The sequence below is a fragment of the Vulpes lagopus genome, chromosome 2, assembly GCF_018345385.1.
Source record: "Vulpes lagopus strain Blue_001 chromosome 2, ASM1834538v1, whole genome shotgun sequence".
Taxonomy (NCBI): domain Eukaryota; kingdom Metazoa; phylum Chordata; class Mammalia; order Carnivora; family Canidae; genus Vulpes; species Vulpes lagopus.
The window spans coordinates 30,908,020-30,927,334 of record NC_054825.1 but is presented as its reverse complement, the minus strand read 5'-3'; the positions used below and the strand labels follow the sequence as shown (position 1 = coordinate 30,927,334).

The window sequence follows — 19,315 nt, the reverse complement described above, 5'->3', positions numbered from 1 at the left end:
TAAATGCCCCCCCAAAAATATAAATGCCCATTAAGCATGCAAGAAGCATTTACAATGAACTTAGCTCTGTACAAACATCCCCTTTTATCTCATAATAACCCTATGAAGAAAACCATATCCTCATTTTACAAATGAGTGAACTGAGGCCCAGAGAAGCTAATTAACTTGACCAGGATCACACAGCCAATAAGAGGTATAATTGGGATTTGAACCCAGGACATTCCAACCCAAAGTCTGTGCTCTATATGAGGCCACTCCTGGTGAGCCAAAGGCACAGGACAAAACAGCTGCCTGTCCCCGGGGGCTGTCACTTCTCCCTAGGTCCTCCTGCTGGGACTGAGGACAGGAGGGCAAGAGGGCCCACTCACAGGGTTTGGATAGCCCTCAGGGAGGTGAAGGTGCCCTTGGCAAGGCTCTGGATCTTGTTGTCATACAGGGAGAGAAGTGAGAGGTTCTGCAGATCCTGGAAGGCATCGGGCCGGACACAGTTGATCTTGTTGGCGTTCAAGAGCCTGTGGGCAGACCAGAGCCAGGTGGTGAGGGGAGAGGCATAGAATCGGCCACATCAACACGCCCTGGGCACCTCCCTGGCACCAAGCAGGTATTGTCTTGGGGAGAAGCGCACAGAAGCAGGGGAAGGGAGTCCAGCCCTTTGGATGTCCACTCCATACAGGAAGCAAGAACTGCGACTGCCCTCTCTGTGCAGGGGACCGTCTTGCTCCACCTGCACCTTTCCCTTTCAAGGAACTGCTACAGGGGCTCACAGGGCTCTTGGGAAGCAGAGAGCACAGTGGTCAGGCCACCTCCCAAAGGCATTCTGGAATCTCTTCTCCTTTCCAGAGACTGCTGGGTTTCCAGGCATCTAAGACGGAGCATTTGGGCTCTGTGCTCTTGGATCCTGGGAGAGAACCCCTACCTGAAAGCTCATGTTTCAAGGAGGCTGAGCTGGGTCTGGGTGTCCCCCTGTAGGAGACAACTCTGTCCCTTGCCATGCTGACCTCCTTGGGAGCACAGGCCTCTCAGCTCAGGCATCCTGTGATCAGCTCTGAATCTGACCCCCCTCCCTCCCTGGCCTCAACAGAGCCCCAGAGTCCATCATGGCATCCCCAGCTCTGCCATCATCCTAGGTCCTTGCGTCCTGTACCTGAAGGAGGCTAGCAAGGCTTGTCTGAGAGGCCAGAGGAATATAAGCCCCCTCCCTGGACGCCACCCAGGACACCTGCAGATGGGTCCTTACAGGAGCTGTAGGGTGTACAAGCCTCCAAACACACCCCGGGGGAGGTCTGTGATCTTGTTCCCATACAGGACCCTGGAGACAAAAGGCAGCAGAAAGAGAGAGTAAGAAGACAGCCAAGCGGGTGGGACATTACTTTGTAAGTAGCAGCCACACAGTGGCACCACCCCTAAACCATTCACAGGGCACAGCACAGTGGTGTAGGTTTGTTGCAACAAGTGGCCAGCAGGTGGCAGTAAAGTGTGTTGAGGTACTCCATGGGCGAGAGGCAGCCGTGAACCCCACTACTGAAGGAGCAGCCCCCCAATACCCATTCTCTGCCTCATGCACGGAACCCACAGAAGCAGAGGAGCCCTTTGGGGAACCTCATGGGAAATTAACCTGGCCCTGGATGTAAAAGGAGGCTGTTCAAAGAGGAGAAAATCTCATGGGCCAGATAATTAACATATTTTCAGAGAATTACAGGGAAAAAACAACGAATAACAGACGGCACGCATGGAATGAGCTCTGACATCAAGCAACAGATAACACCAGAAAGAAACAGATCAAAGTTTAGCTGTGTGGAGGCCCAGGCGGTAGGCCTAGGCCAATGGGTTTCTTCACCTTAGTTCTCTGCGTTGACCAAGAATTCCATGTATGATCAGGAAAAAAGGAAAGGTTCCAAAAAGCCATGCAGGCAGGAATGGGATCTGGAGAGGGGACGTAACAATGGGGCTTGGGGACAATATTGCAAGCAGCCCCCAAAAGCCACCTTGGAAACCATTCAGCCTGTGTAAAAACAATCAAGATCCTTTCTGGAGGAGGGCACAGCAGAAGCAAAGGCCTTGCAGTGGATCCAGGTTGGCCCGTGGTGAACTCAGTGTGGCTTAAATAGAGGAGACAAAAGGAATAATAGCTTGGATTTTACCCAGAGAGCACAAGGAAGCCTCTGAGACAGGATCAGATTTGCATTTGGAAATCTGCAAATGAGGTGAGGAGAGCAGAGTGGAGGGAGCAGGGGCTGAAGCAGGGAGACTAGATCAGAGTCTGCCAAGGTGGACACTGTCCATGAAGGCTATTAGCATGACATCAGCACAAATGGGAATATGGGGGCAGCCCAGGTGGCCCGGCGGTTTAGCATCACCTTCAGCCCAGGGCCTGATCCTGGAGACCTGGGATCCAGTCCCACATCAGACTCCCCGCATGGAGCCTGCTGCTCCCTCTGCCTATGTCTCTGCCTCATTCTCTCTCTCTCTCTCCCCTCTCTCTCTCTCTCTGTCTCTCATGAATAAATAAATAAAAATCTAAAAACAAAACAAAACAAAAACAAATGAGAATATGGTGGGAGACAGCTTGGCCACGTATCCATGAGTAACAGGAACCCACGTGAATGGGTTATTGTCATGTTCCAATTTAGAAAGAGTTTCATTCACTTCTTAGATGAAGAGCCCTGCATTTTGCCAGGCCACCTCCAGAATCTGATGGTAGAGACTCCCCACCAGGCTGCCAGGTACAGCTGTGTAGGTTATACACTGCACAACCTAAGGGATGCCATTCAGGATTGGCCCCTCTCAGTACATCAGACTCCACTCCAAGAGAAGAGGGTGCACACAGAGGCACTGAACTGGCAGCCTCCTACATTGGAGGAGGTTACTCCTACATCCTACATCCTCCTCCGCTGGAACTTCCCAACAGAGTTCCATCCTATTTCACTTCCCAGGTCCCTAGTCTATGCAAGGCATACGTCCAGTACTGCCAAGGATAAGCAGAAACACTCACTCCTCAGAGTAACAAATGGCCCCTGCCAAGAGGGGCCTGCCCAACCACAGGGTGCCCTGAGTGTACTCAGTATAGACAAAATGCTTGAGACCTCACAGAGCCCTTGGCGAGGGTTGCAAGCAAGGGCTCTGGGGAAAAGAGAGATGAGGTAACATTTCCAAGATGAACTTTTTTTTTTTTTTTTCCAAGATGAACTTTTGATGCTGCATGGCATTTTGTAGATTGATGCACACACCCCACCCCACCCCCGCCAATAAACTCTCCACGGAAGGGAAATGGGGAGAGGTAGAGGAAAACACTTTCTTCCCACCCCACCACATCTTGGGAGCACAAGGTGTAGCAGATGTCACGACTGGAGCTGGGAGTGGCTGTGCTTATGACTGAGCTGGGGAAGGTTCAGGAGCATAGAATGCTGGGCTCCAGTGGGGAGGCGGGGCCAGCATGGAGGCGGGGCCAAGTCAGGGGACAGCCCCAAAGAATGTTGCGAAAACCCCCTTGGTGGCAGAAAGAGCATCAGAGTTGCCAAGGGCAACAGCTCTGCCTGGCTTTTCCAGGCACTCAGCCCTGAATTCCCTCCACCCATTCCCAGTTGCAGAGCATCCACCAGCAAGGAAGGGGGAGCTGAGCACAGCATCCCCCTGCTGAGGGGCCCTGGCACAGGGGCAGGGGGCTCCCTGGACCCTGGCAGACTCAGCACTGCTACTCACAGCGAGTTCAGGGAGCGGAGGCCCTGGAAGGCATCGGGCGCGATTTCTGCAATCTGGTTGTTGCTCAGGTCTCTACAAGGTGAGCAGGAGGGAAGACTGCTGAATCCCCCAGCCGCCACGGAGCCATGCTTGGACCCTCCTCCCAGATGCCTTGGAAGGGCAAGCATTTCTCTGACATTAGAAAAATGAGGGGCCATTTCCCCCATCCACCTGAAAAGCCCCCAGCCACTATTTCTGAGGGCCATGCTCGGGCTGGGCAGTCCAGCCTTGGTCCGTTCTTGAGGATGCTCCACCCCACATCCCAGAGGTTCCCTACACCCCACCTCACATCCACAATTGCTCCTAGGAGTGCCCTGGCTGAAATGGGAGGATGACGGTCAGCTCTGGTCATGGGCCAGACTTGGGCTCAACACCCTTTGAGGCCTCACGATAACACCATGAGGAGGTCACACTGCCACCATCAACCTGGCAGTCAAGACCTGCCCCGTGGCTGTGGTATGCCCACTCCAGGCCCTTCCCCCTGCCCCATGCTGACTCCCAGGAAGCACGGGAGACACTCACATCCTCCGAAGCTTTCTGTAGGGAGAGAAGGCTCCTGGGGGGATGGACTTGATCCCATTGAGCTCCAGGCGGCTGCAGAGAGAGAACACAGAGGAAGCCCGGGGTCCAATTACCCTAGTCCTGCCCATTGCATACTGGGCTCACGTGCCCAGACCAGGCCCTTTGCCCCTGCTCCCATCCTCCATCTGGAGCACACAGGCTGGCACAGGCAGAGGAAAGGAGCTGCTGTATTTGAGCCCATTACCCCAGATTTTTGTGGCTGAAAGAGGCCCACAAATCAAGCTGATACTAAGAAACCGATTTCAACAGACTCAACCAGCTGGGCTGGAAAAACAGATCACGAGACACCCCCTCCCCAACTCTCTAGAGCTATCCAGCTTTGGGTAGAGGGCTCCAACTAGTCGAGGCCAGCTGTCTCTCCTCCATTTGTACTGAGGGGCCTCGGAAGGGTCTGGGGCAGGGGTGCCTCAGTAGAGCCTGCCCAGCTCCTCACTGGACCACCAGAGTCTGGCCCAGGCTGAGGGCCTGTGTCCCAGCACCCAGCTGTACTCACATCTCCGTCATGGTCTCAGGCAGGTTGGCGGGGATGGCGGTGAGGCCTTTGCCGCGACAGTCCACAATGCCGTTGCTGCAGGAGCACATGGCCGGGCAGGAGCCAGAGGAAAGGGTGCAGGAAGGCACTCGCCCCGCCTCCCCTTGGCCTGAGTAAACAGTGGGCTGTGACCTGGGGTGTCCCATGTCAGCACCTCCTACCCCAGATACAGCATCACAGGTGGGGACAGGGCATCTAGTGTCTCTCTGAATGTGGATGAACCTGAGGGGATCACCAGGGACTACCGTGTAACTCTGTGGGTACCTAGCACATAGCACGTGCCCGCTAGATGTTTGCTGAACCTGAATCTGAACCTAGCCACGCTGCAGAACAGCGTGATTCACACACTAGGGAATCCTAGCCTAAATTCTGAAGCTCCAGGTCTAGTCAATGTCATTCAACACTTTTGAGCCTGAGTCTCCTAATGGTCACCAGAGAATGACAAGGACTATGTTTATCAAGCACTCACTCTGTGCCACATGCTGTGGGAAATGTGATACGTGTGTTATCTCATTTAATCCTGCTGCTCAGCCCATTATGGGTGTGATATCCTTGGGGCCATTTTACAGCTGAGAACACTGAGTCCTTGATATTAATTAGTTTGTGTAAAATCACACAGCTAATAGGTGGTAAAACCCAGATTAAGCCTAATGGCTGATATAAAATTTTTAGATTGAAATATAACATATCAAATATAACATATAATATAACATATGCACCATCTTAAGCACATAGCTGGCTGACTTGCTACTATGGGTACACCACAGAACCTTCCCCAGACAGAGAATCTTTCTATCAGTCAAGAAGGCTCCGTTGTGCCCATCCTCCAAGGCAAACACTATTCTGAGACCTGTCACCAAAGATCCGTTCTGCTTATTTGTGGATTTCACATAAATGAAATCAGACAGCAGGTCCTCTTACATCTGGCTTCTTTCACTCAATACAAAATCTTGAGCTTCGCCCATGTTGTTGTGCGTATCAGTAGCCTGTTCTTTGTCACTGCTGAGCAGTATTCTATTATACGGGTATATCATAATTAGTTTATCCATCCTCTTGCTGGTGAACATTTGGGTTGTCTCCAATCTGGGCTATTATGGAAAAAAGCTGTCTTGAATATTCTTGAACATTTTTTTTTTTTTTGCGATGGGTGAGAACAGGAAATAATGGATGGAGTGGGTGAAGGAGATGGGAAGGGACAGGAGGTGATGAGTAAGGCAGGAGGTGATGGATGAGAACTGGAGATGTGGGTGGTCCAGAGGGTGGTAGATAAGGATGGTAGGTGATGAGCAGAAAGTGATGGGCGAAGAGAGGAGGTCATGGGTTGGCCAGATGTTAGCACATGGTCACAGGAGGTAATGGGAGGGAACCAGATGTGGGGAGTGGGGCTGGGGGTGGGGTGTGGCAGAAGGCAGGTGATAGGCAGTTGAGAGCCCCAGCAGGACCTGCACCCACCTGAGCAGCTGAACTCACTCTTCTGGACCTCAGCCACGTTGAGGCCACGCAGGCTGGCGGGGCCCGAGCACTGGGTGAAGAGCCCGATGGTTGGCCGCTGCCTCAGCCACTGTGAGAGCCAGGCCAGGTGGCAGTCGCAGAACAGGTGGTTGGAGTGCAGGCGGCTGTGGGGGGCAGGGAGATAGAACAGCTCACAACCCACCTACCTGGGCCCCCAGGCCCAACCCAACAGTGGGAACCCCCTACCAGGGAGTGGGTCAAGCCTCCAGTGCTACACTCCACCCCAGCAGTCAGAGCTCAGGCGAACTCGGGAATCACCTGCAGCAGCAGGACACTTCCCTCCCAGCTCATTCGGGGCAGCTGCTGGCTGGAGCATGACCAGCAAATGATTCATCCCACTGAGCTCACACAGACCCACTGCCCGAAATCACATTTTTATACACACACACACACACACAAAAAAACAAATTGTTTTCCAAGGAAAAATCAAATACAAATGACACTCAACATCCTTCCATTTTAGGTCACTTCCCTCCCCCTTGGAGTCCTGACCCCTCCCCCTGCCCCTCACCCCCAGGATGAGCACTGAGAATGCAAAGAAGGAGCTCTTTCTCCTGCCTATGGAAGCCTTCAGCCTCCTCCCACCACCCCTGGCACCGCCCCACACTTGGCCACTGTGCTCCTGGTTGCCCCTGGGCTGACTCACAAGGTCCGCAGCTTGGGCATGTGGTTGAAGCTGGACACAGGGATGGTGGTGATGTTGTTGTTGTTCAGGGTCCTGCTCGAGGGAAACCAGAGTCATTCAGCGTCTGTGCAGTAGGAACTGACATTGGAAGGAGAGACGGGGCTTCTCTCTGAGAAGCACTCAGACTCTTGCACCCTGATCTACCTTCCAAGGGAGCCAGGACTGGGCTGGATTCCGGAGAGTACACCCGCTGAAGAGCCTGAGGCACAGAGCCACCCCCAGAGAAACCCCTGGGCTGGGACAGTGGTTATCATGCAGCTGCCACAGTCCAAGTCGGGATAGGGCAGTAGAGCAAGAAGAGGGAAAGGCTGCCTGCAGGCTTGAGCTGGTTTGGGAGTTAAGTGTGGGCTTTCACAGAGGGAGACAGGGAGGCATTCCTGCCTCATGGGTCAGAAAGTCCTGGAAGACTCAGACCCTGGCCTGGGCTTCATCGTGAGCAGGGTAAGCCTGGGTCATGTGCTGTGGGTACAACCCCATGAGCCTGTGTCCCCCCATCCTGAGTGGCAAGTCCAGGGAAGCAGAGAGCATGGCCTCTGTCCTGGGCCAACCATCACCTCCCAAGTCTCCTGCCTCCCGTGCTGCTCCCAGCCCCATTCCAGCTTCCTGGGCCTAGCTCCCAAGTTACTCAGCTCTCCAGCTTCTGCTGCCTCTCCCCATGTTCTACTTACAGCACCTCCAGCCCCCGCAGAGCCCGGAAGGCTCCTTCCTCGATGCAGCTAATCTGGTTCTTGTCCAGCTGTCTGTGAAACAAAAGAAAGCTGTACAGGAAGGCATGTTGCCTAGAGCAGGGGTGTCCAACGCTGTGATCAAGCACTCCATTAGTTTAAAGCAAAGAGGCCCAGCCCCAATCATTTGTTCAGTATATATGTGTTAATCCAAATAGTAACTAATAAAAGCTTATGTTCCTTCTTATTTAGTTAAAACAATAAATATAAATAAAAGTTATATTATAGTTCTCCATCTAACTTGGCATATCCTTTGAGGGAGCAGGCACCTGTGCCCTCGGCCCCACTTTGGAGACCACCAGGAGGGTGGTGGCAGCTGGAAAAGGAGACAGCCTCTCCCGAAGGCAGCAGCTGCCAGAGCTGGCACACAGATTTCACCCCGAGCGCCAAGCGAGACTGACTAGCTGTGGCCACCTGGAATGCTGCTTTGGCAATAAACTGAAGCTATGATTTGGGTCCCTTGGGAAGGAAGGCAGTGCTCAATTGTCTACTACAGACATGGGGTCAGGGAGTGACAAGCATGTCGGGCATTCACTTGCCATCCCTGCCACAGTCAGAACTCAGGGAGGTGATAAGCTCAGACCAGAATAAATTTGAATAGTAGGGATAAACCATTACATTTAAATAACACTTGATAAAGTGAATTTATTTCCATGTCTCATGCAAACTTCAGAACAAGCCTATGAGATAAATATGATGGTCCCATTTTACAGAACAATATCTTGAAACTCGGTGAAGTTAAGCAATTTGCAGCCACTTCTACAGTATGCACCTGCAAAAGAAGATTCAAACCCAGCTCTCCCAATCTACTCAAGGGCAAGAGCATGGACACTGTGCCATTAAATGGACCATGAGCCTGGGTCCTGGGACCTAGGTACCTGGAACCATAAGCAGCCAGTTCATGATACTCCCTTCTCTGCCCAGTCCCCAGAGGCTGTCTCCTTTGATCCCAGACTGTTCTAGAAGACCATGCTGGCACCAGCCATCTCAGAGCCCATACCAGCTGTTTGGCTCCCTGGACCGCAGGGCTCGGGAGATGCACAAGGACACTGCAAGGGTGGCCCTCCACCCCCTGCACCCTTCTAACCTCTTCCTTCCCCCTAGACCTGTACTTACAAATTTTTGAGGTCTGTAGCTCCACGAAAAGCTTTTCTGGGGATGGCCTGGATTGTGTTCTCACTCAGGTCCCTGAGAGGATAAAGCCAGAGGGAGAAAAACACTGATCAGAAGAGATTTCTCCGGAGTGCCCTGATGAGTCAGGGAGGGCAGGATGGCCAGACAATGCTCTAGCTCCTTGGGTAGTGCCTGGCACACACAGGCCTGCCTGGTAAGCATCTGTTGAATGAATAAATGAAGGAATGAATGGTGGGGCTGGAGGGAGGTACCCTGCCCTGGAAGGAGATCTGTCCCTAAACATCTGGCCTCTCTGCTCAGAGGAGGTTGCAGCTGGAGGGACAAGCCCAGGGCAGCCGTGAACAACCCTGCGAGACCACCACCCTGCCCACAGACCTACAGAGGTCAGCTCAGCCCCTGAGGCATCATCCGGGGCTGCAAAGGAACAAGCAAAGGAGGCGCTTCTTGATGAGCCCACAGCCACTCTGGGACCCATGGTGAGTACACCCATGATTCACTCTCACCAAGGACCTCCCTGTCTCATCATTGGTAATGTCCTGATGTGAGGGAGGAGGAGTTGCAGGGACACTGCGAATTCCTGGCCTCCACAAGCCCCAGACCAACTTCTGGACACACCCTCTGGCTCTGCTGGCAGATAGAGACTCTGGCACTTGCACATCAGCCTCTCCCTTCCTCTCTCCACATCCTTACTACAGATTTTTATAAATGCCCCCTGCCCCTTTCTGGGGCAGGTTTGTTACTTTTTTTTTTAAAGATTTATTTATTCATGAGAGACACACACACACACACAGAGAGAGAGAGAGAGAGAGAGAGAGAGAGAAAGAGAGGCAGAGACATAGGCAGAGGGAGAAGCAGGCTCCATGCAGGGAGCCCGATGTGGGACTCGATCCCGGGACCGCAGGATCACACCCTGGGCCGAAGGCAGGTGTTAAACCGCTGAGCCACCCAGGGATCCTCCCCTCCTGAGATTTAGTAGGTTTTATGGAATAAATCTATTTTTTTTTCTTCATTAAGTGTTGACCTGAGACAATTTCCAGAGACTTGAAGTCATTTTTAAAATATTTTATTTATTTACTCATGAGAGACACACAGAGAGAGGCAGAGACACAGGCAGAGGGAGAAGCAGGCTCCCCTCAATGCAAGACTCGATCCCAGGACCCTAGGATCACAACCTGAGCCAAAGGCAGATGCTCAACCACTCAGCTATCCAGGGGTCCCCTGGGGCAGCTTTTCCTTGCCACAGTGGTGGCATCAACTGCCACTGTGTTCCAAGCATGTCCCCGAGGCCAGCACTGCCTAGCATGTCACATACATGAACTCACTGGACCCTTGCACTAACCATGGGGCTAATACTATTAGCATCCCTCTTTTCCAAAGGATCAAAGGGAGGCTCAGAGAAATTCAAGGGAAAGCTGGTGAGTGGTAGCTCCAGAATCTGAGCCCAGGCAGTCAAAGTCCCAGAGCCACCCCTCAGAACAGCTGCCCTAGGACCAGAAACTAGAAGTGGGGGAATGGATGTCCTCCCTTGTTCTGCAGAGAAGGAAACTGAGCTCCAAGAAGTGAAGCAATCTGCCCAAGGTTAAACCAGGATGGGGACCCAGGCAGTTTACAAGAGAGCCCTACATCAGATGTGCCCTCAGCGTCCTTAAGCTGGACAGCCAGGGGCTGACTATCCTGACGTAGGATCCCATGCTGGGCAGTCCCACAGACACCCAGCCCCTCTGGGCTAGGCCCACAGGGCATTGACCATGTCCTCCCGTTCAGCCATTCACTCCATAGGCCTCAGGGTTCATTGGCAGCCCCACTAGCATGGCCCACAGGGCTTCCCAGCACACAGTCCCTGGGCTATGAGGGCCACTACCCCCTCTATCCAGGTTTTCCTGCTGAGACAGAGAAACAGAAGCAGTGTAGCAGCATGCACAGGCCCCGGGCTCTGAAATCCTGTTCTGATCCTGGCTCCCCCGCCTCCCGGCTGTGCATCTGTGGGTCAGCCCCTTTCCCGCCTGAGCCACAGCATCCTCATGTACAAAGTGCAGATACAAGCCTGGCAAAGACTGTCCTCCAGTTCCCCTCCACCCTGTCCCTCTGCATAGAGCATGAGCTCCTTCCCCCAAACCCCAGCCTCTCCTGGCCCCCAGCCCCCTAACTGGCTCCAGGCACCTGTGGTCTGACAGCTACTTCATCATCAACACCCTGTTCCATGCTTTTTCTTTCTCTCTCTCCTTGAAGGAAGGCATCTCAAGTCTGTGACCTAGACATTCTCTCCTCCAAACCTCTACTATTTTCCATGACAGCTTGTGCCCTGTTTCACTACAACCAGCTGCTTCTGTCCCTTAATGCAACCATTGCTTTGCCCCTTCTACCTCCCGACAGGTGGCAGTGGGTTTTGGGAGACACTTGTGTCCACCTTCCTCTCCTTCCCCCACCCCACATACCAGTCATCACACTCTTCCCTGGGGTCTTTGATCTCAGTTATCTGTGTGTATCTCAGGCGCCCATTTGGTCTGTCCCTATTCCCGGAGACATTCTCTACATCCCACTGACAGGCTGTTACCAGAACTGCCCCCAACACCCCCACCCACTCCCTGCTACCTGCCGAGCCACCCCCAGCACCCCTACCTACTCTATGCTACCTGCTGAGCCACCCCCAGCACCCCCACCTGCTCCACACTACCTGCTGAGCCACCACCAGCACCCCCAACTGCTCCATGCCACCTGCCAAGCTGCTTTCCCCTTTCTCTACAATTCTCACCAGCCCCTCCATCTTAAGAGGACAGGAGACCACTTCACCCTTTACCTATCTGCCTAATCCTATCATCACCTCCTCCTTGCCTGGAGAGAGCACCTTGGTGGCTATGTCACCTGCCCAGTTTCTGTCACGTGGGCAATTGCTACTGTGACGGTACACCCTGTATGGCCCTATTGTCCCCTTGGTCTGTGATCTTGATCCCTCCCTCTTCTCAAGTCGACTCAGGCATTCAGCAGGGTGGTCTGACAGGCCAACTACTGAATTTGGAGCCAGGGCTGTGCAGGCCCCACAAGTAAACCAGAGACTGCCGGCACACAGGGGCTCACAGAGACCTCAGTTCTCTCTTAGCACCATCGCTGGGAGAAGCCAGCCACCATGTCAAGGACACTCTGACAGCTCTCTGAAGGGACCCACATGGAGAGAAACTGCAGCTTCCTGCCAACGGCCAGCACCGGCTTCCAGCAATGTCAGTCAGTCATCAAGAAAAAACATTCTCGGGCAGCTCCGGCGGCGCAGCGGTTTAGCGCCGCCTGCAGCCCGGGGTGTGATCCTGGAGACCGGGGATCGAGTCCCATGTCGGGCTCCCTGCATGGAGCCTGCTTCTCCCTCTGCCTGTGTCTCTGCTTCTCTCTCTCTCTCTCTCTCTCTCTCTCTCTCTCTCTCTCTATGTGTGTGTCTCTATGAATAGATAAAGAAAACACATTCTCCAGCCCCAGCCAAGCTTCCAGACTCTGTAGCCAGCTATGGTCTGCATGCGGATGTGCCCCCAAAATTCAGATACTGAGATCCTGATGGCTGGTGACAATGTTAGGAAGTGAGGGCCTTGGGGAGCTCTTAGCTTAGGACAGTGGGGCCCTCCTGGATGGGATGAATGGCCTCACAGAAAAGGTCTGCGAGAGCTCCTTCATCCCCGCCACCGTGGGAGGACACAGCCATGAGCCAGGATGTGGGACCTCACCAAATACCAGTCTGCCGGCACCATGATCCTGGATTTCCCAACCTCCAGAACTGTGAGAAACAAGTAGTTTTTGTTTATAAACTACCCAACTTATGGTATTTCTGCTATTGTAACCCAAACAGCCTAAGACACAGCCCCAGTCAATGTCTTGACTGTAATCTTGTTCAAGACCCCACACCAGAACCACCCTGCCACCTAAGGAACTGTGAGACAATAAATGTTTGCTGTCCTTTTCGGCCACTGCATTTCAAGGTAATTGGCTACTCAACAGTCAATTGAGAATGGGAGAATGGTCTCAGAGAGAGGCTTGGAAGCCATGCTAGAGTGTGTGGTCTGCCTCTGAGGGCATGAGGGCCCCTGAGAGCCACTGAGGAAGGTAAGGTCATGCTCAGACTTGACAAGAATGAGCTGAAATAGGTTCACGATGCGGCCCCATTGCTTCACACTTAGGGCCTCAATTTCCTCATTTGTCAAATGCACGGTCTGAACCAGATGATCTCCTACTGTCTTCCCGCCCAATACAGTCCCACCACATGCTGACTACTCCAAGACAGAGCAAGACACCGCAAGCCACATTACTCCAACACACAGCAAGCTTGGTTCCTAGGGCATCTGAGATCCCAGGGGCTGGTGACGGACAGGGAGCCCATTGCTGACAGCACACTTTCTGAGAGAGGACAGACACAGTCATTTGCCTTCTCCTCCCCACGGGGATCTGAGGAGAACAAAGCATGGATGGTGAGGGCAGGACAAAGGCAGGGAGGGGCAGCAGCCTGGAGACTTCCACAGAGTCAGGAAGACGGAGGGCACACAGGAGGTGGGGACCTCCAGCAGGACAGTTGTCTCGGCCCCAGCTGGCAGTTCTCCCTTCACCAAGCCTGGGAGGGAACTCTGGGCTGGCAACTCACATCCATTATTCTGTTTAATCCCCACCACAACCCTGCAAGGAAGGTTTTTTATTTGTATCGATTAGTTTATTGATTCAAGCCAACCTTGTTCCACAAAGGCTTTAAGGTGGCTTATAGGGATTTACAAAACAGCGAGAGAGCAAGAGTGAAAAGTGGGGCAAAGAAAAGAAAAATCAATGGTAGATATCAAGAATGCAGCACAATGTCACCCGTAGGCCTGCCAGGTACCAGGCAGAGCACGGGCTCTAGGCTTCCTGAGAGCCGATGGGAAAGGGGGAAACTGGTCCCTTAACGGTGTCCCCAACATATGTATATATTTAAAAGGACCAGTTTCTCAGGAGTATAGCTGTTTGGGGTACTAAGATGACACAAGAATTCTCCAGGGATCTTTATAAAAAATGACAGTGTGGCCTAATCAATAATACTAGACTCCTATAATAAATGAGTTTTTTTTCCCACAAGATTTATTTATTCATGAGAGACACACACAGAGAGGCAGAGACAGGCAGAGGGAGAAGGAAGCAGTCTCCTCGCAGGGAGTCCGATGCAGGACTTGAACCGGATCTGGGGATCACGCCTTGAACCAAAGGCAGACGCTCAACTGCTGAGCCACCCAAATGTTCCAATAAATGGGTTTCAAGTATCTTCTTATAATAGCATTGCAGCAAAGTACAATTCAGGAAATGCAATTCTTTAAAAAAAAAACTTTTTTAAGATTGTATTTATTTATTCATGAGAGACAGAGAGAGAGAGAAGCAGAGACACAGGCAGAGGGAGAAGCAGGCTCCCTGTGGGGACCCCGGGATCACGCCCTGAGCCAAGGGCAGATGCTCAATCACTGAGCTACCCAGGTGTCCCAGGAAATGCAATTCTATAAGGACTCACACCAGGAGCTAAGTGGGGAAGAAAGGGACAGAAATAGTCTGTGCAAAGGCAGGACCCAGGAGTAGTTAGATTTGCCTGGAACAGAAAGTGCCAGGAATGTGCCTGCAGGAAAAAGTCTTTGGAGGCCAGGGAAGGTGATAGGTTAGACCAGAGAGGTGTTTGAGCCCATCCTGGTAGAGCCGTCAGGGCGGGGAACCAAAGCCTACAGAGGAAAGATGCTGCCCCCAGGGCAGGCAGGAGATGTGACATGAAGAGCCCATCCAGGAGGTGGGGGTCCAGGGGTGGGTGTGGAGCCGCCCACAGGAGCCAGTCGCTCACATGGTTAAAATGAGGAAAGAAAACGGAACTTAAGACCCTGGAAGAAGCCGGCCCCTAGACCAGAGGAAAATGGGTGAGCCTCGAAAGCCTGAGGATAAGGCAGTACGCTGGCAGCCTTAGAGGTGCTGGGAAGAGTTCTGAACGATGTGAGGAGAAGGATCTGGGTTCAAAGCCTGCTGCCATCACTTACCAGCCAGGGCCCTGGAAGGTAAGCATCTGAGCGCTTCAGTGTCACTGCTTGTAAAATGGAGATAAAAATACCAACCACACGACTTTGGAGAAGATAAGTTCTTGGTGTTTGAGAGCTTCTGTCCTAGCCCCTCTGTGGCAATATTTCAGAAAGCGGCTTCTGGCCCTCCTCAAACACAAACACAGCGGGCCAGTCCCTTTCCTGAGGGCCAGACTGTTGTCTCCAGTATGCTCACTAGGGGGCACCAGAAGCCTTCCCTGGGTTCTGAGGCCCTCTCTGCCACCTCACAAACCCAAAGCAGAATTCTTTTTTTTTTTTTCCCCCCCAGCTGACCTCCTATCCGGTCAACAATTGTCTTGTCTTTCTCAAACCTCTTTGATGTAATGACTCTCCTCTCCACTTTCACCAGGTTGGCATGGGATCCCAAAAGGTACCACCTACCTCTTACATTTTTGTTCTATCCTCATCCCATGGTGACCTTGTCACAGGCCCTGAAGTGAGCGTGGCCTGACCTCAGGGCAGAATGAAATAACATTGGGACAGGGAGGGTGCTGGAGCTGGAAAGACAAACCCACACTGGGAGCAGCTGGTGGCCTGCCCCGGGCCAGGGGCCAGCAGAGGGCGCAAACAGGGGTGCAGAAGGAAGTCCCAGGCAGGACAGTGACAAACAGATTCCCAGAGCAAGGATGCAGCAGCCAGACAAGAGACAGACTTGGGAGATAAATACAAGCCTGGGGACAGATTCGAAGGGTGAGGATGAGGTCTTAGACTTTGACAAGCTCCCAGGTGATGTGGATGCTGCTGGCCCAGGGAGCACACATTGAGAGGCCAAGGTGTGGAGGAGAAAGCCCACAGCAGAATGTCACAATAAAGATGGGTTCAACAAGCCCTGACTTACCCACTTAAATCACGTGGTCTTGGCTGAGTTACTTAAACTCTCTTGCTTCAGTTTTCTCATCTGCAAAACGGGGTGAGGTGAGAAGTGGCACCTACTTTGCAGGATCTGATGTGACAGATTACTCCACTATTACTCCACTTATGCTGTCATTCCTTCAGTTCCTCAAATCCCTCCTGCCACAGGACCTTTGCTCTTGCCAGTCCCTCTGCCTAGAATACTCTTCCTCTATTCTTCACCCAGTAAGGTGGTGAGGCTGAGAGGGGAAGCCAGGGGCTTGGAGCTGGACAGGCTGGTTCTGCATCATCTTTGTGAGAGACCAAGCCTCCTTCCTCATGCACCAGGTATCCTTGTATCTCCTCTGCCTAATGGCAGTGGCAGCAGACCTAGCAGGGGCTCTGAAAGGGAAGGGAGGAGCTGGAGAAGCACTTGTTGCTCTTGTTTTATAATCAACCTACCCTTCCCATCACACATACTTATGGAACCTTAGTAACCGAACCCCCCTGGTAGTTCTGAGGTGGTGCCAGCACATGAGCAGGGAGGTTTGGACAGCATTGGAGGAGAATGACTCTCCTGGGACCCCACAGAGAAGAGAGGGAGCTGGAGCCCCTAGGAATCCATGGGGCAGGAGGGGGCTCCAGTTAAGAGTCTGGAGGCCAAGATCCTCATGGTCTGGACCCCACCACCCAAGATCAAGGGCCTTGAGAGGCAAGCTGCTGAAAACTGCAGCACCCCCTAGCTCTGGGAACACCCCTAGAGACCCCAGCCAGACCCCTTCTCTATGAAGAGAAGGGGCAACCAGGCCTACACCCTGACTTGGGCTTTATCCCAGGGGCCCCCTCCGCCTGCACACTCTGCCAATCCCTCTAGCTTTTGCCAGGGCTGGGGAAGCATGGCCTGGGAAGTCGAGGTCGGGACCCCATGTTCTTGCTGCTAATCCCCCTTCACGCTCTAACCAGATTGGGCCCTGCTGGCAGACTGGCCTCTGAGTTGATCAGCAGGGGGCCCAGCCATGGCTGCTGGGTACCAGCCAAGGCCAGACTCAGCCCTGGGTTCCTGCCGCCAGCTTGTCAACCCCATTGCAGAACTCGGGGCCTGCTCAGTCTGCCTCTCAAGCCACAAGGAAGCTCTGGGCAGCCTGGCCTGTCCCCTTGCCCCTGTAGCCTGACTGGTTACCAGAAACCCACCCAGTAAGGGGCCTAGTGGGGAGGGAACCAGGGCGCCTGTTACAGGTCACTTCACCCGTGTCTTCCTGGTTGTGAGACTGTCAGATGAGGACTTGGGCCCCAGAGCAGACAAAGGTGGTCATGTACCCACTGCACAAGTTTCCTGACACCTGGAGGCTCCTTGTCTGGGAAGCGGGAATAATCGTGGGCTTGTGGTTTTCCCTGAGGCTGCGGGCAGTGCTCTCTGAGGGCCTATCTGCAGGCCAGCACAGGCAGCTGCCACTGCCTGCATTTATCATTGTCTTTACGAGGCCCTGGAGGGAGGGGTGGGACTGGAGGGGGTCTGGGTTAGAACATGCAGGACTGGGAATCAAGAGGCTGAAACTCGAGGCCAGCTCTGCCACTAGCCCACCTGGGCTAGTGACCTGCAGTTGGTTCTCAGCCCCTCAGGCTCACCTTCCAACAACACTGCCCTCCCTGCAAGGTCTGGAGGTCATCAGGAGGGTTGGATTACACACAGTGTGTGGCGGCCCAGCATGAGAGATGGGATGGCTCACACTACAGCTGCTGTGAGTACCCTGCCCCCCACCCGACCCCAGACAGGGACTCAGCGCCCACATCCCTCTGGCACCTAGGCAGCAATAGTAGCAGAGCCACCTGGGAGTTTGTTAGAGCCCCACCTGCTGAATCAAAATCTGCATTTCAGCAAGACACCCAGGCGATTCATAAGCATATTATAGTTTGAGAAGCCCTTCATCAGACAGAAGGAAGTTTAAAATGTTCTTTAGGAGCCCCTGGGTGGCTCAGTCGGTTAAGCAATTAAGCATTTGTCTTCAGCTCAGGTCAGGATCCAAGGGTCCTGGGCTTGAGCCCCAAATCGGGCTCTTTGTAGGAAGTCTGCTTTTCCCTCTCTCTCTGCCTGCCCCTCCCCTTGCTTGTGGGCGCACTCTGTCAAATGAATCAGTAAAATCTACAAAATAAATAATAAAATAAAATTAAAATAAAATAAAATAAAATAAAATAAAATAATAAAATAAAATAAAATAAAATAAAATAAAATAAAATAAAATAAAATAAAATAAAATATTCTCCAGTCGCCAGCTAGGGCTGAAGTAAACGGGTTGTAGTTTCTGCTCCCAGCCAACATTTCAAAGCAAGAGTCAGAGGCACCTGCTCCTATTCTTTGGGGGTGGGTGACATGGTCACTGCCTGTCCACAATGAGTGGAGAGAGGGAGGAGCAGCAGCCTCTGACCTGTCACCTGCAGCATGCCACTACCCAACTGCATGGGGAAAAGAGGAGGCACATGTGGGATGGAGAGAGAAATGGCCACATTCACCCCACTGCCTTACTGTTTTCTAGATGGGGTTTGAGGACAGAGGGACACTGCCTGAGGACTTTGGTGCCGTGGCAGTCAGCACATAAGAGTGCCAGGGGGTCAAGAGTCACTGCTCCTGGGAGACAGAGCCCCCAGGGCTACTCTGCACCGTCAGGGAAGAGGGTGGCAGTGCCTCCTGGGTGGGACACAGGATGCACACCCTCCTGAGGTGCTCACCCCTCCCTTGACTCTGCCTGTTCTTCAAGGCTGCCCTCAAATTCTACCCCTTCCCCTCAGGAGGGAAATCAACTCTGTAATCATCCCTCTCTGCTTGCTCTCCCAAGCCCAGGTGATGGCATTCAGATGCCCCAGATTTACCTTGTGGGGGGACTACATATGTGTGCATCTGTCTCCAGGTGACCTTCAAGGTGGGCCTTTTGGAGAATTTGGTGGCAGGACTTGAACCATGCTGCCTCAGGCTCTGACCTCAATATAGGGACCTTGTCTGCTTATAAATCTCACATACTCCCAGGGGATGCAAACTGTGTTTATCAGGGCTCATCTTGGTGTGAATGAATTTGTTTCATTGTCTCCGCAAGTCAAGTGTGAAGAGGAGGAAAGAGAACAGTGCAGAAGTGATCAGGGAGTAATGCCAAAGGGCACAGAGAATCAGTTTCCTCTGGCCTCAGCCAAGTCCCCCTGCTATTGTCGAAACAAAGGAAAAACTGAGGGAGCTGCCTTTGCCTGCTTCTTGTGTCCTGCCTGTCCTCTTAAGTGGCCAGTTCCCCTTGCTAATCCTTGCGTGCCCTCATGAGCCCCCTTCCTCTGCTCTCCCAGCCATCAGCAGCAAGCCAGCAAATGGCAGGACCAACAGGTAAACCAGTATCCCCAAAGGGGGCTTCAGTGATGGTGAGGAGCTGACCAGCCAGTAGTCACTCTGAGAGGAGAGCCAGGTGACCTGGGTTCAAAAGCAGGCCTCGTTGTGCCTCAATTTCCTCATCTGTAACATAAGCTTGTTCAA

General features: G+C 52.9%; 1 protein-coding gene across 1 annotated transcript in view; it reads right to left on the bottom strand.

The window, feature by feature from the left end:
• Window positions 1-19,315, bottom strand: part of SLIT1 (slit guidance ligand 1) — a 170,617-nt gene that overhangs the window by 48,293 nt on the left and 103,009 nt on the right. The window contains exons 5-13 of the mRNA XM_041746170.1: window positions 8,891-8,962; window positions 7,718-7,789; window positions 7,011-7,082; window positions 6,305-6,468; window positions 4,814-4,961; window positions 4,261-4,332; window positions 3,700-3,771; window positions 1,238-1,309; window positions 369-512 (exon numbers count right to left, since the gene is read on the bottom strand). Of these exons, the coding sequence (XP_041602104.1) occupies window positions 369-512; window positions 1,238-1,309; window positions 3,700-3,771; window positions 4,261-4,332; window positions 4,814-4,961; window positions 6,305-6,468; window positions 7,011-7,082; window positions 7,718-7,789; window positions 8,891-8,962 (888 nt within the window). The remainder of the gene's footprint in view (window positions 1-368; window positions 513-1,237; window positions 1,310-3,699; window positions 3,772-4,260; window positions 4,333-4,813; window positions 4,962-6,304; window positions 6,469-7,010; window positions 7,083-7,717; window positions 7,790-8,890; window positions 8,963-19,315) is intronic.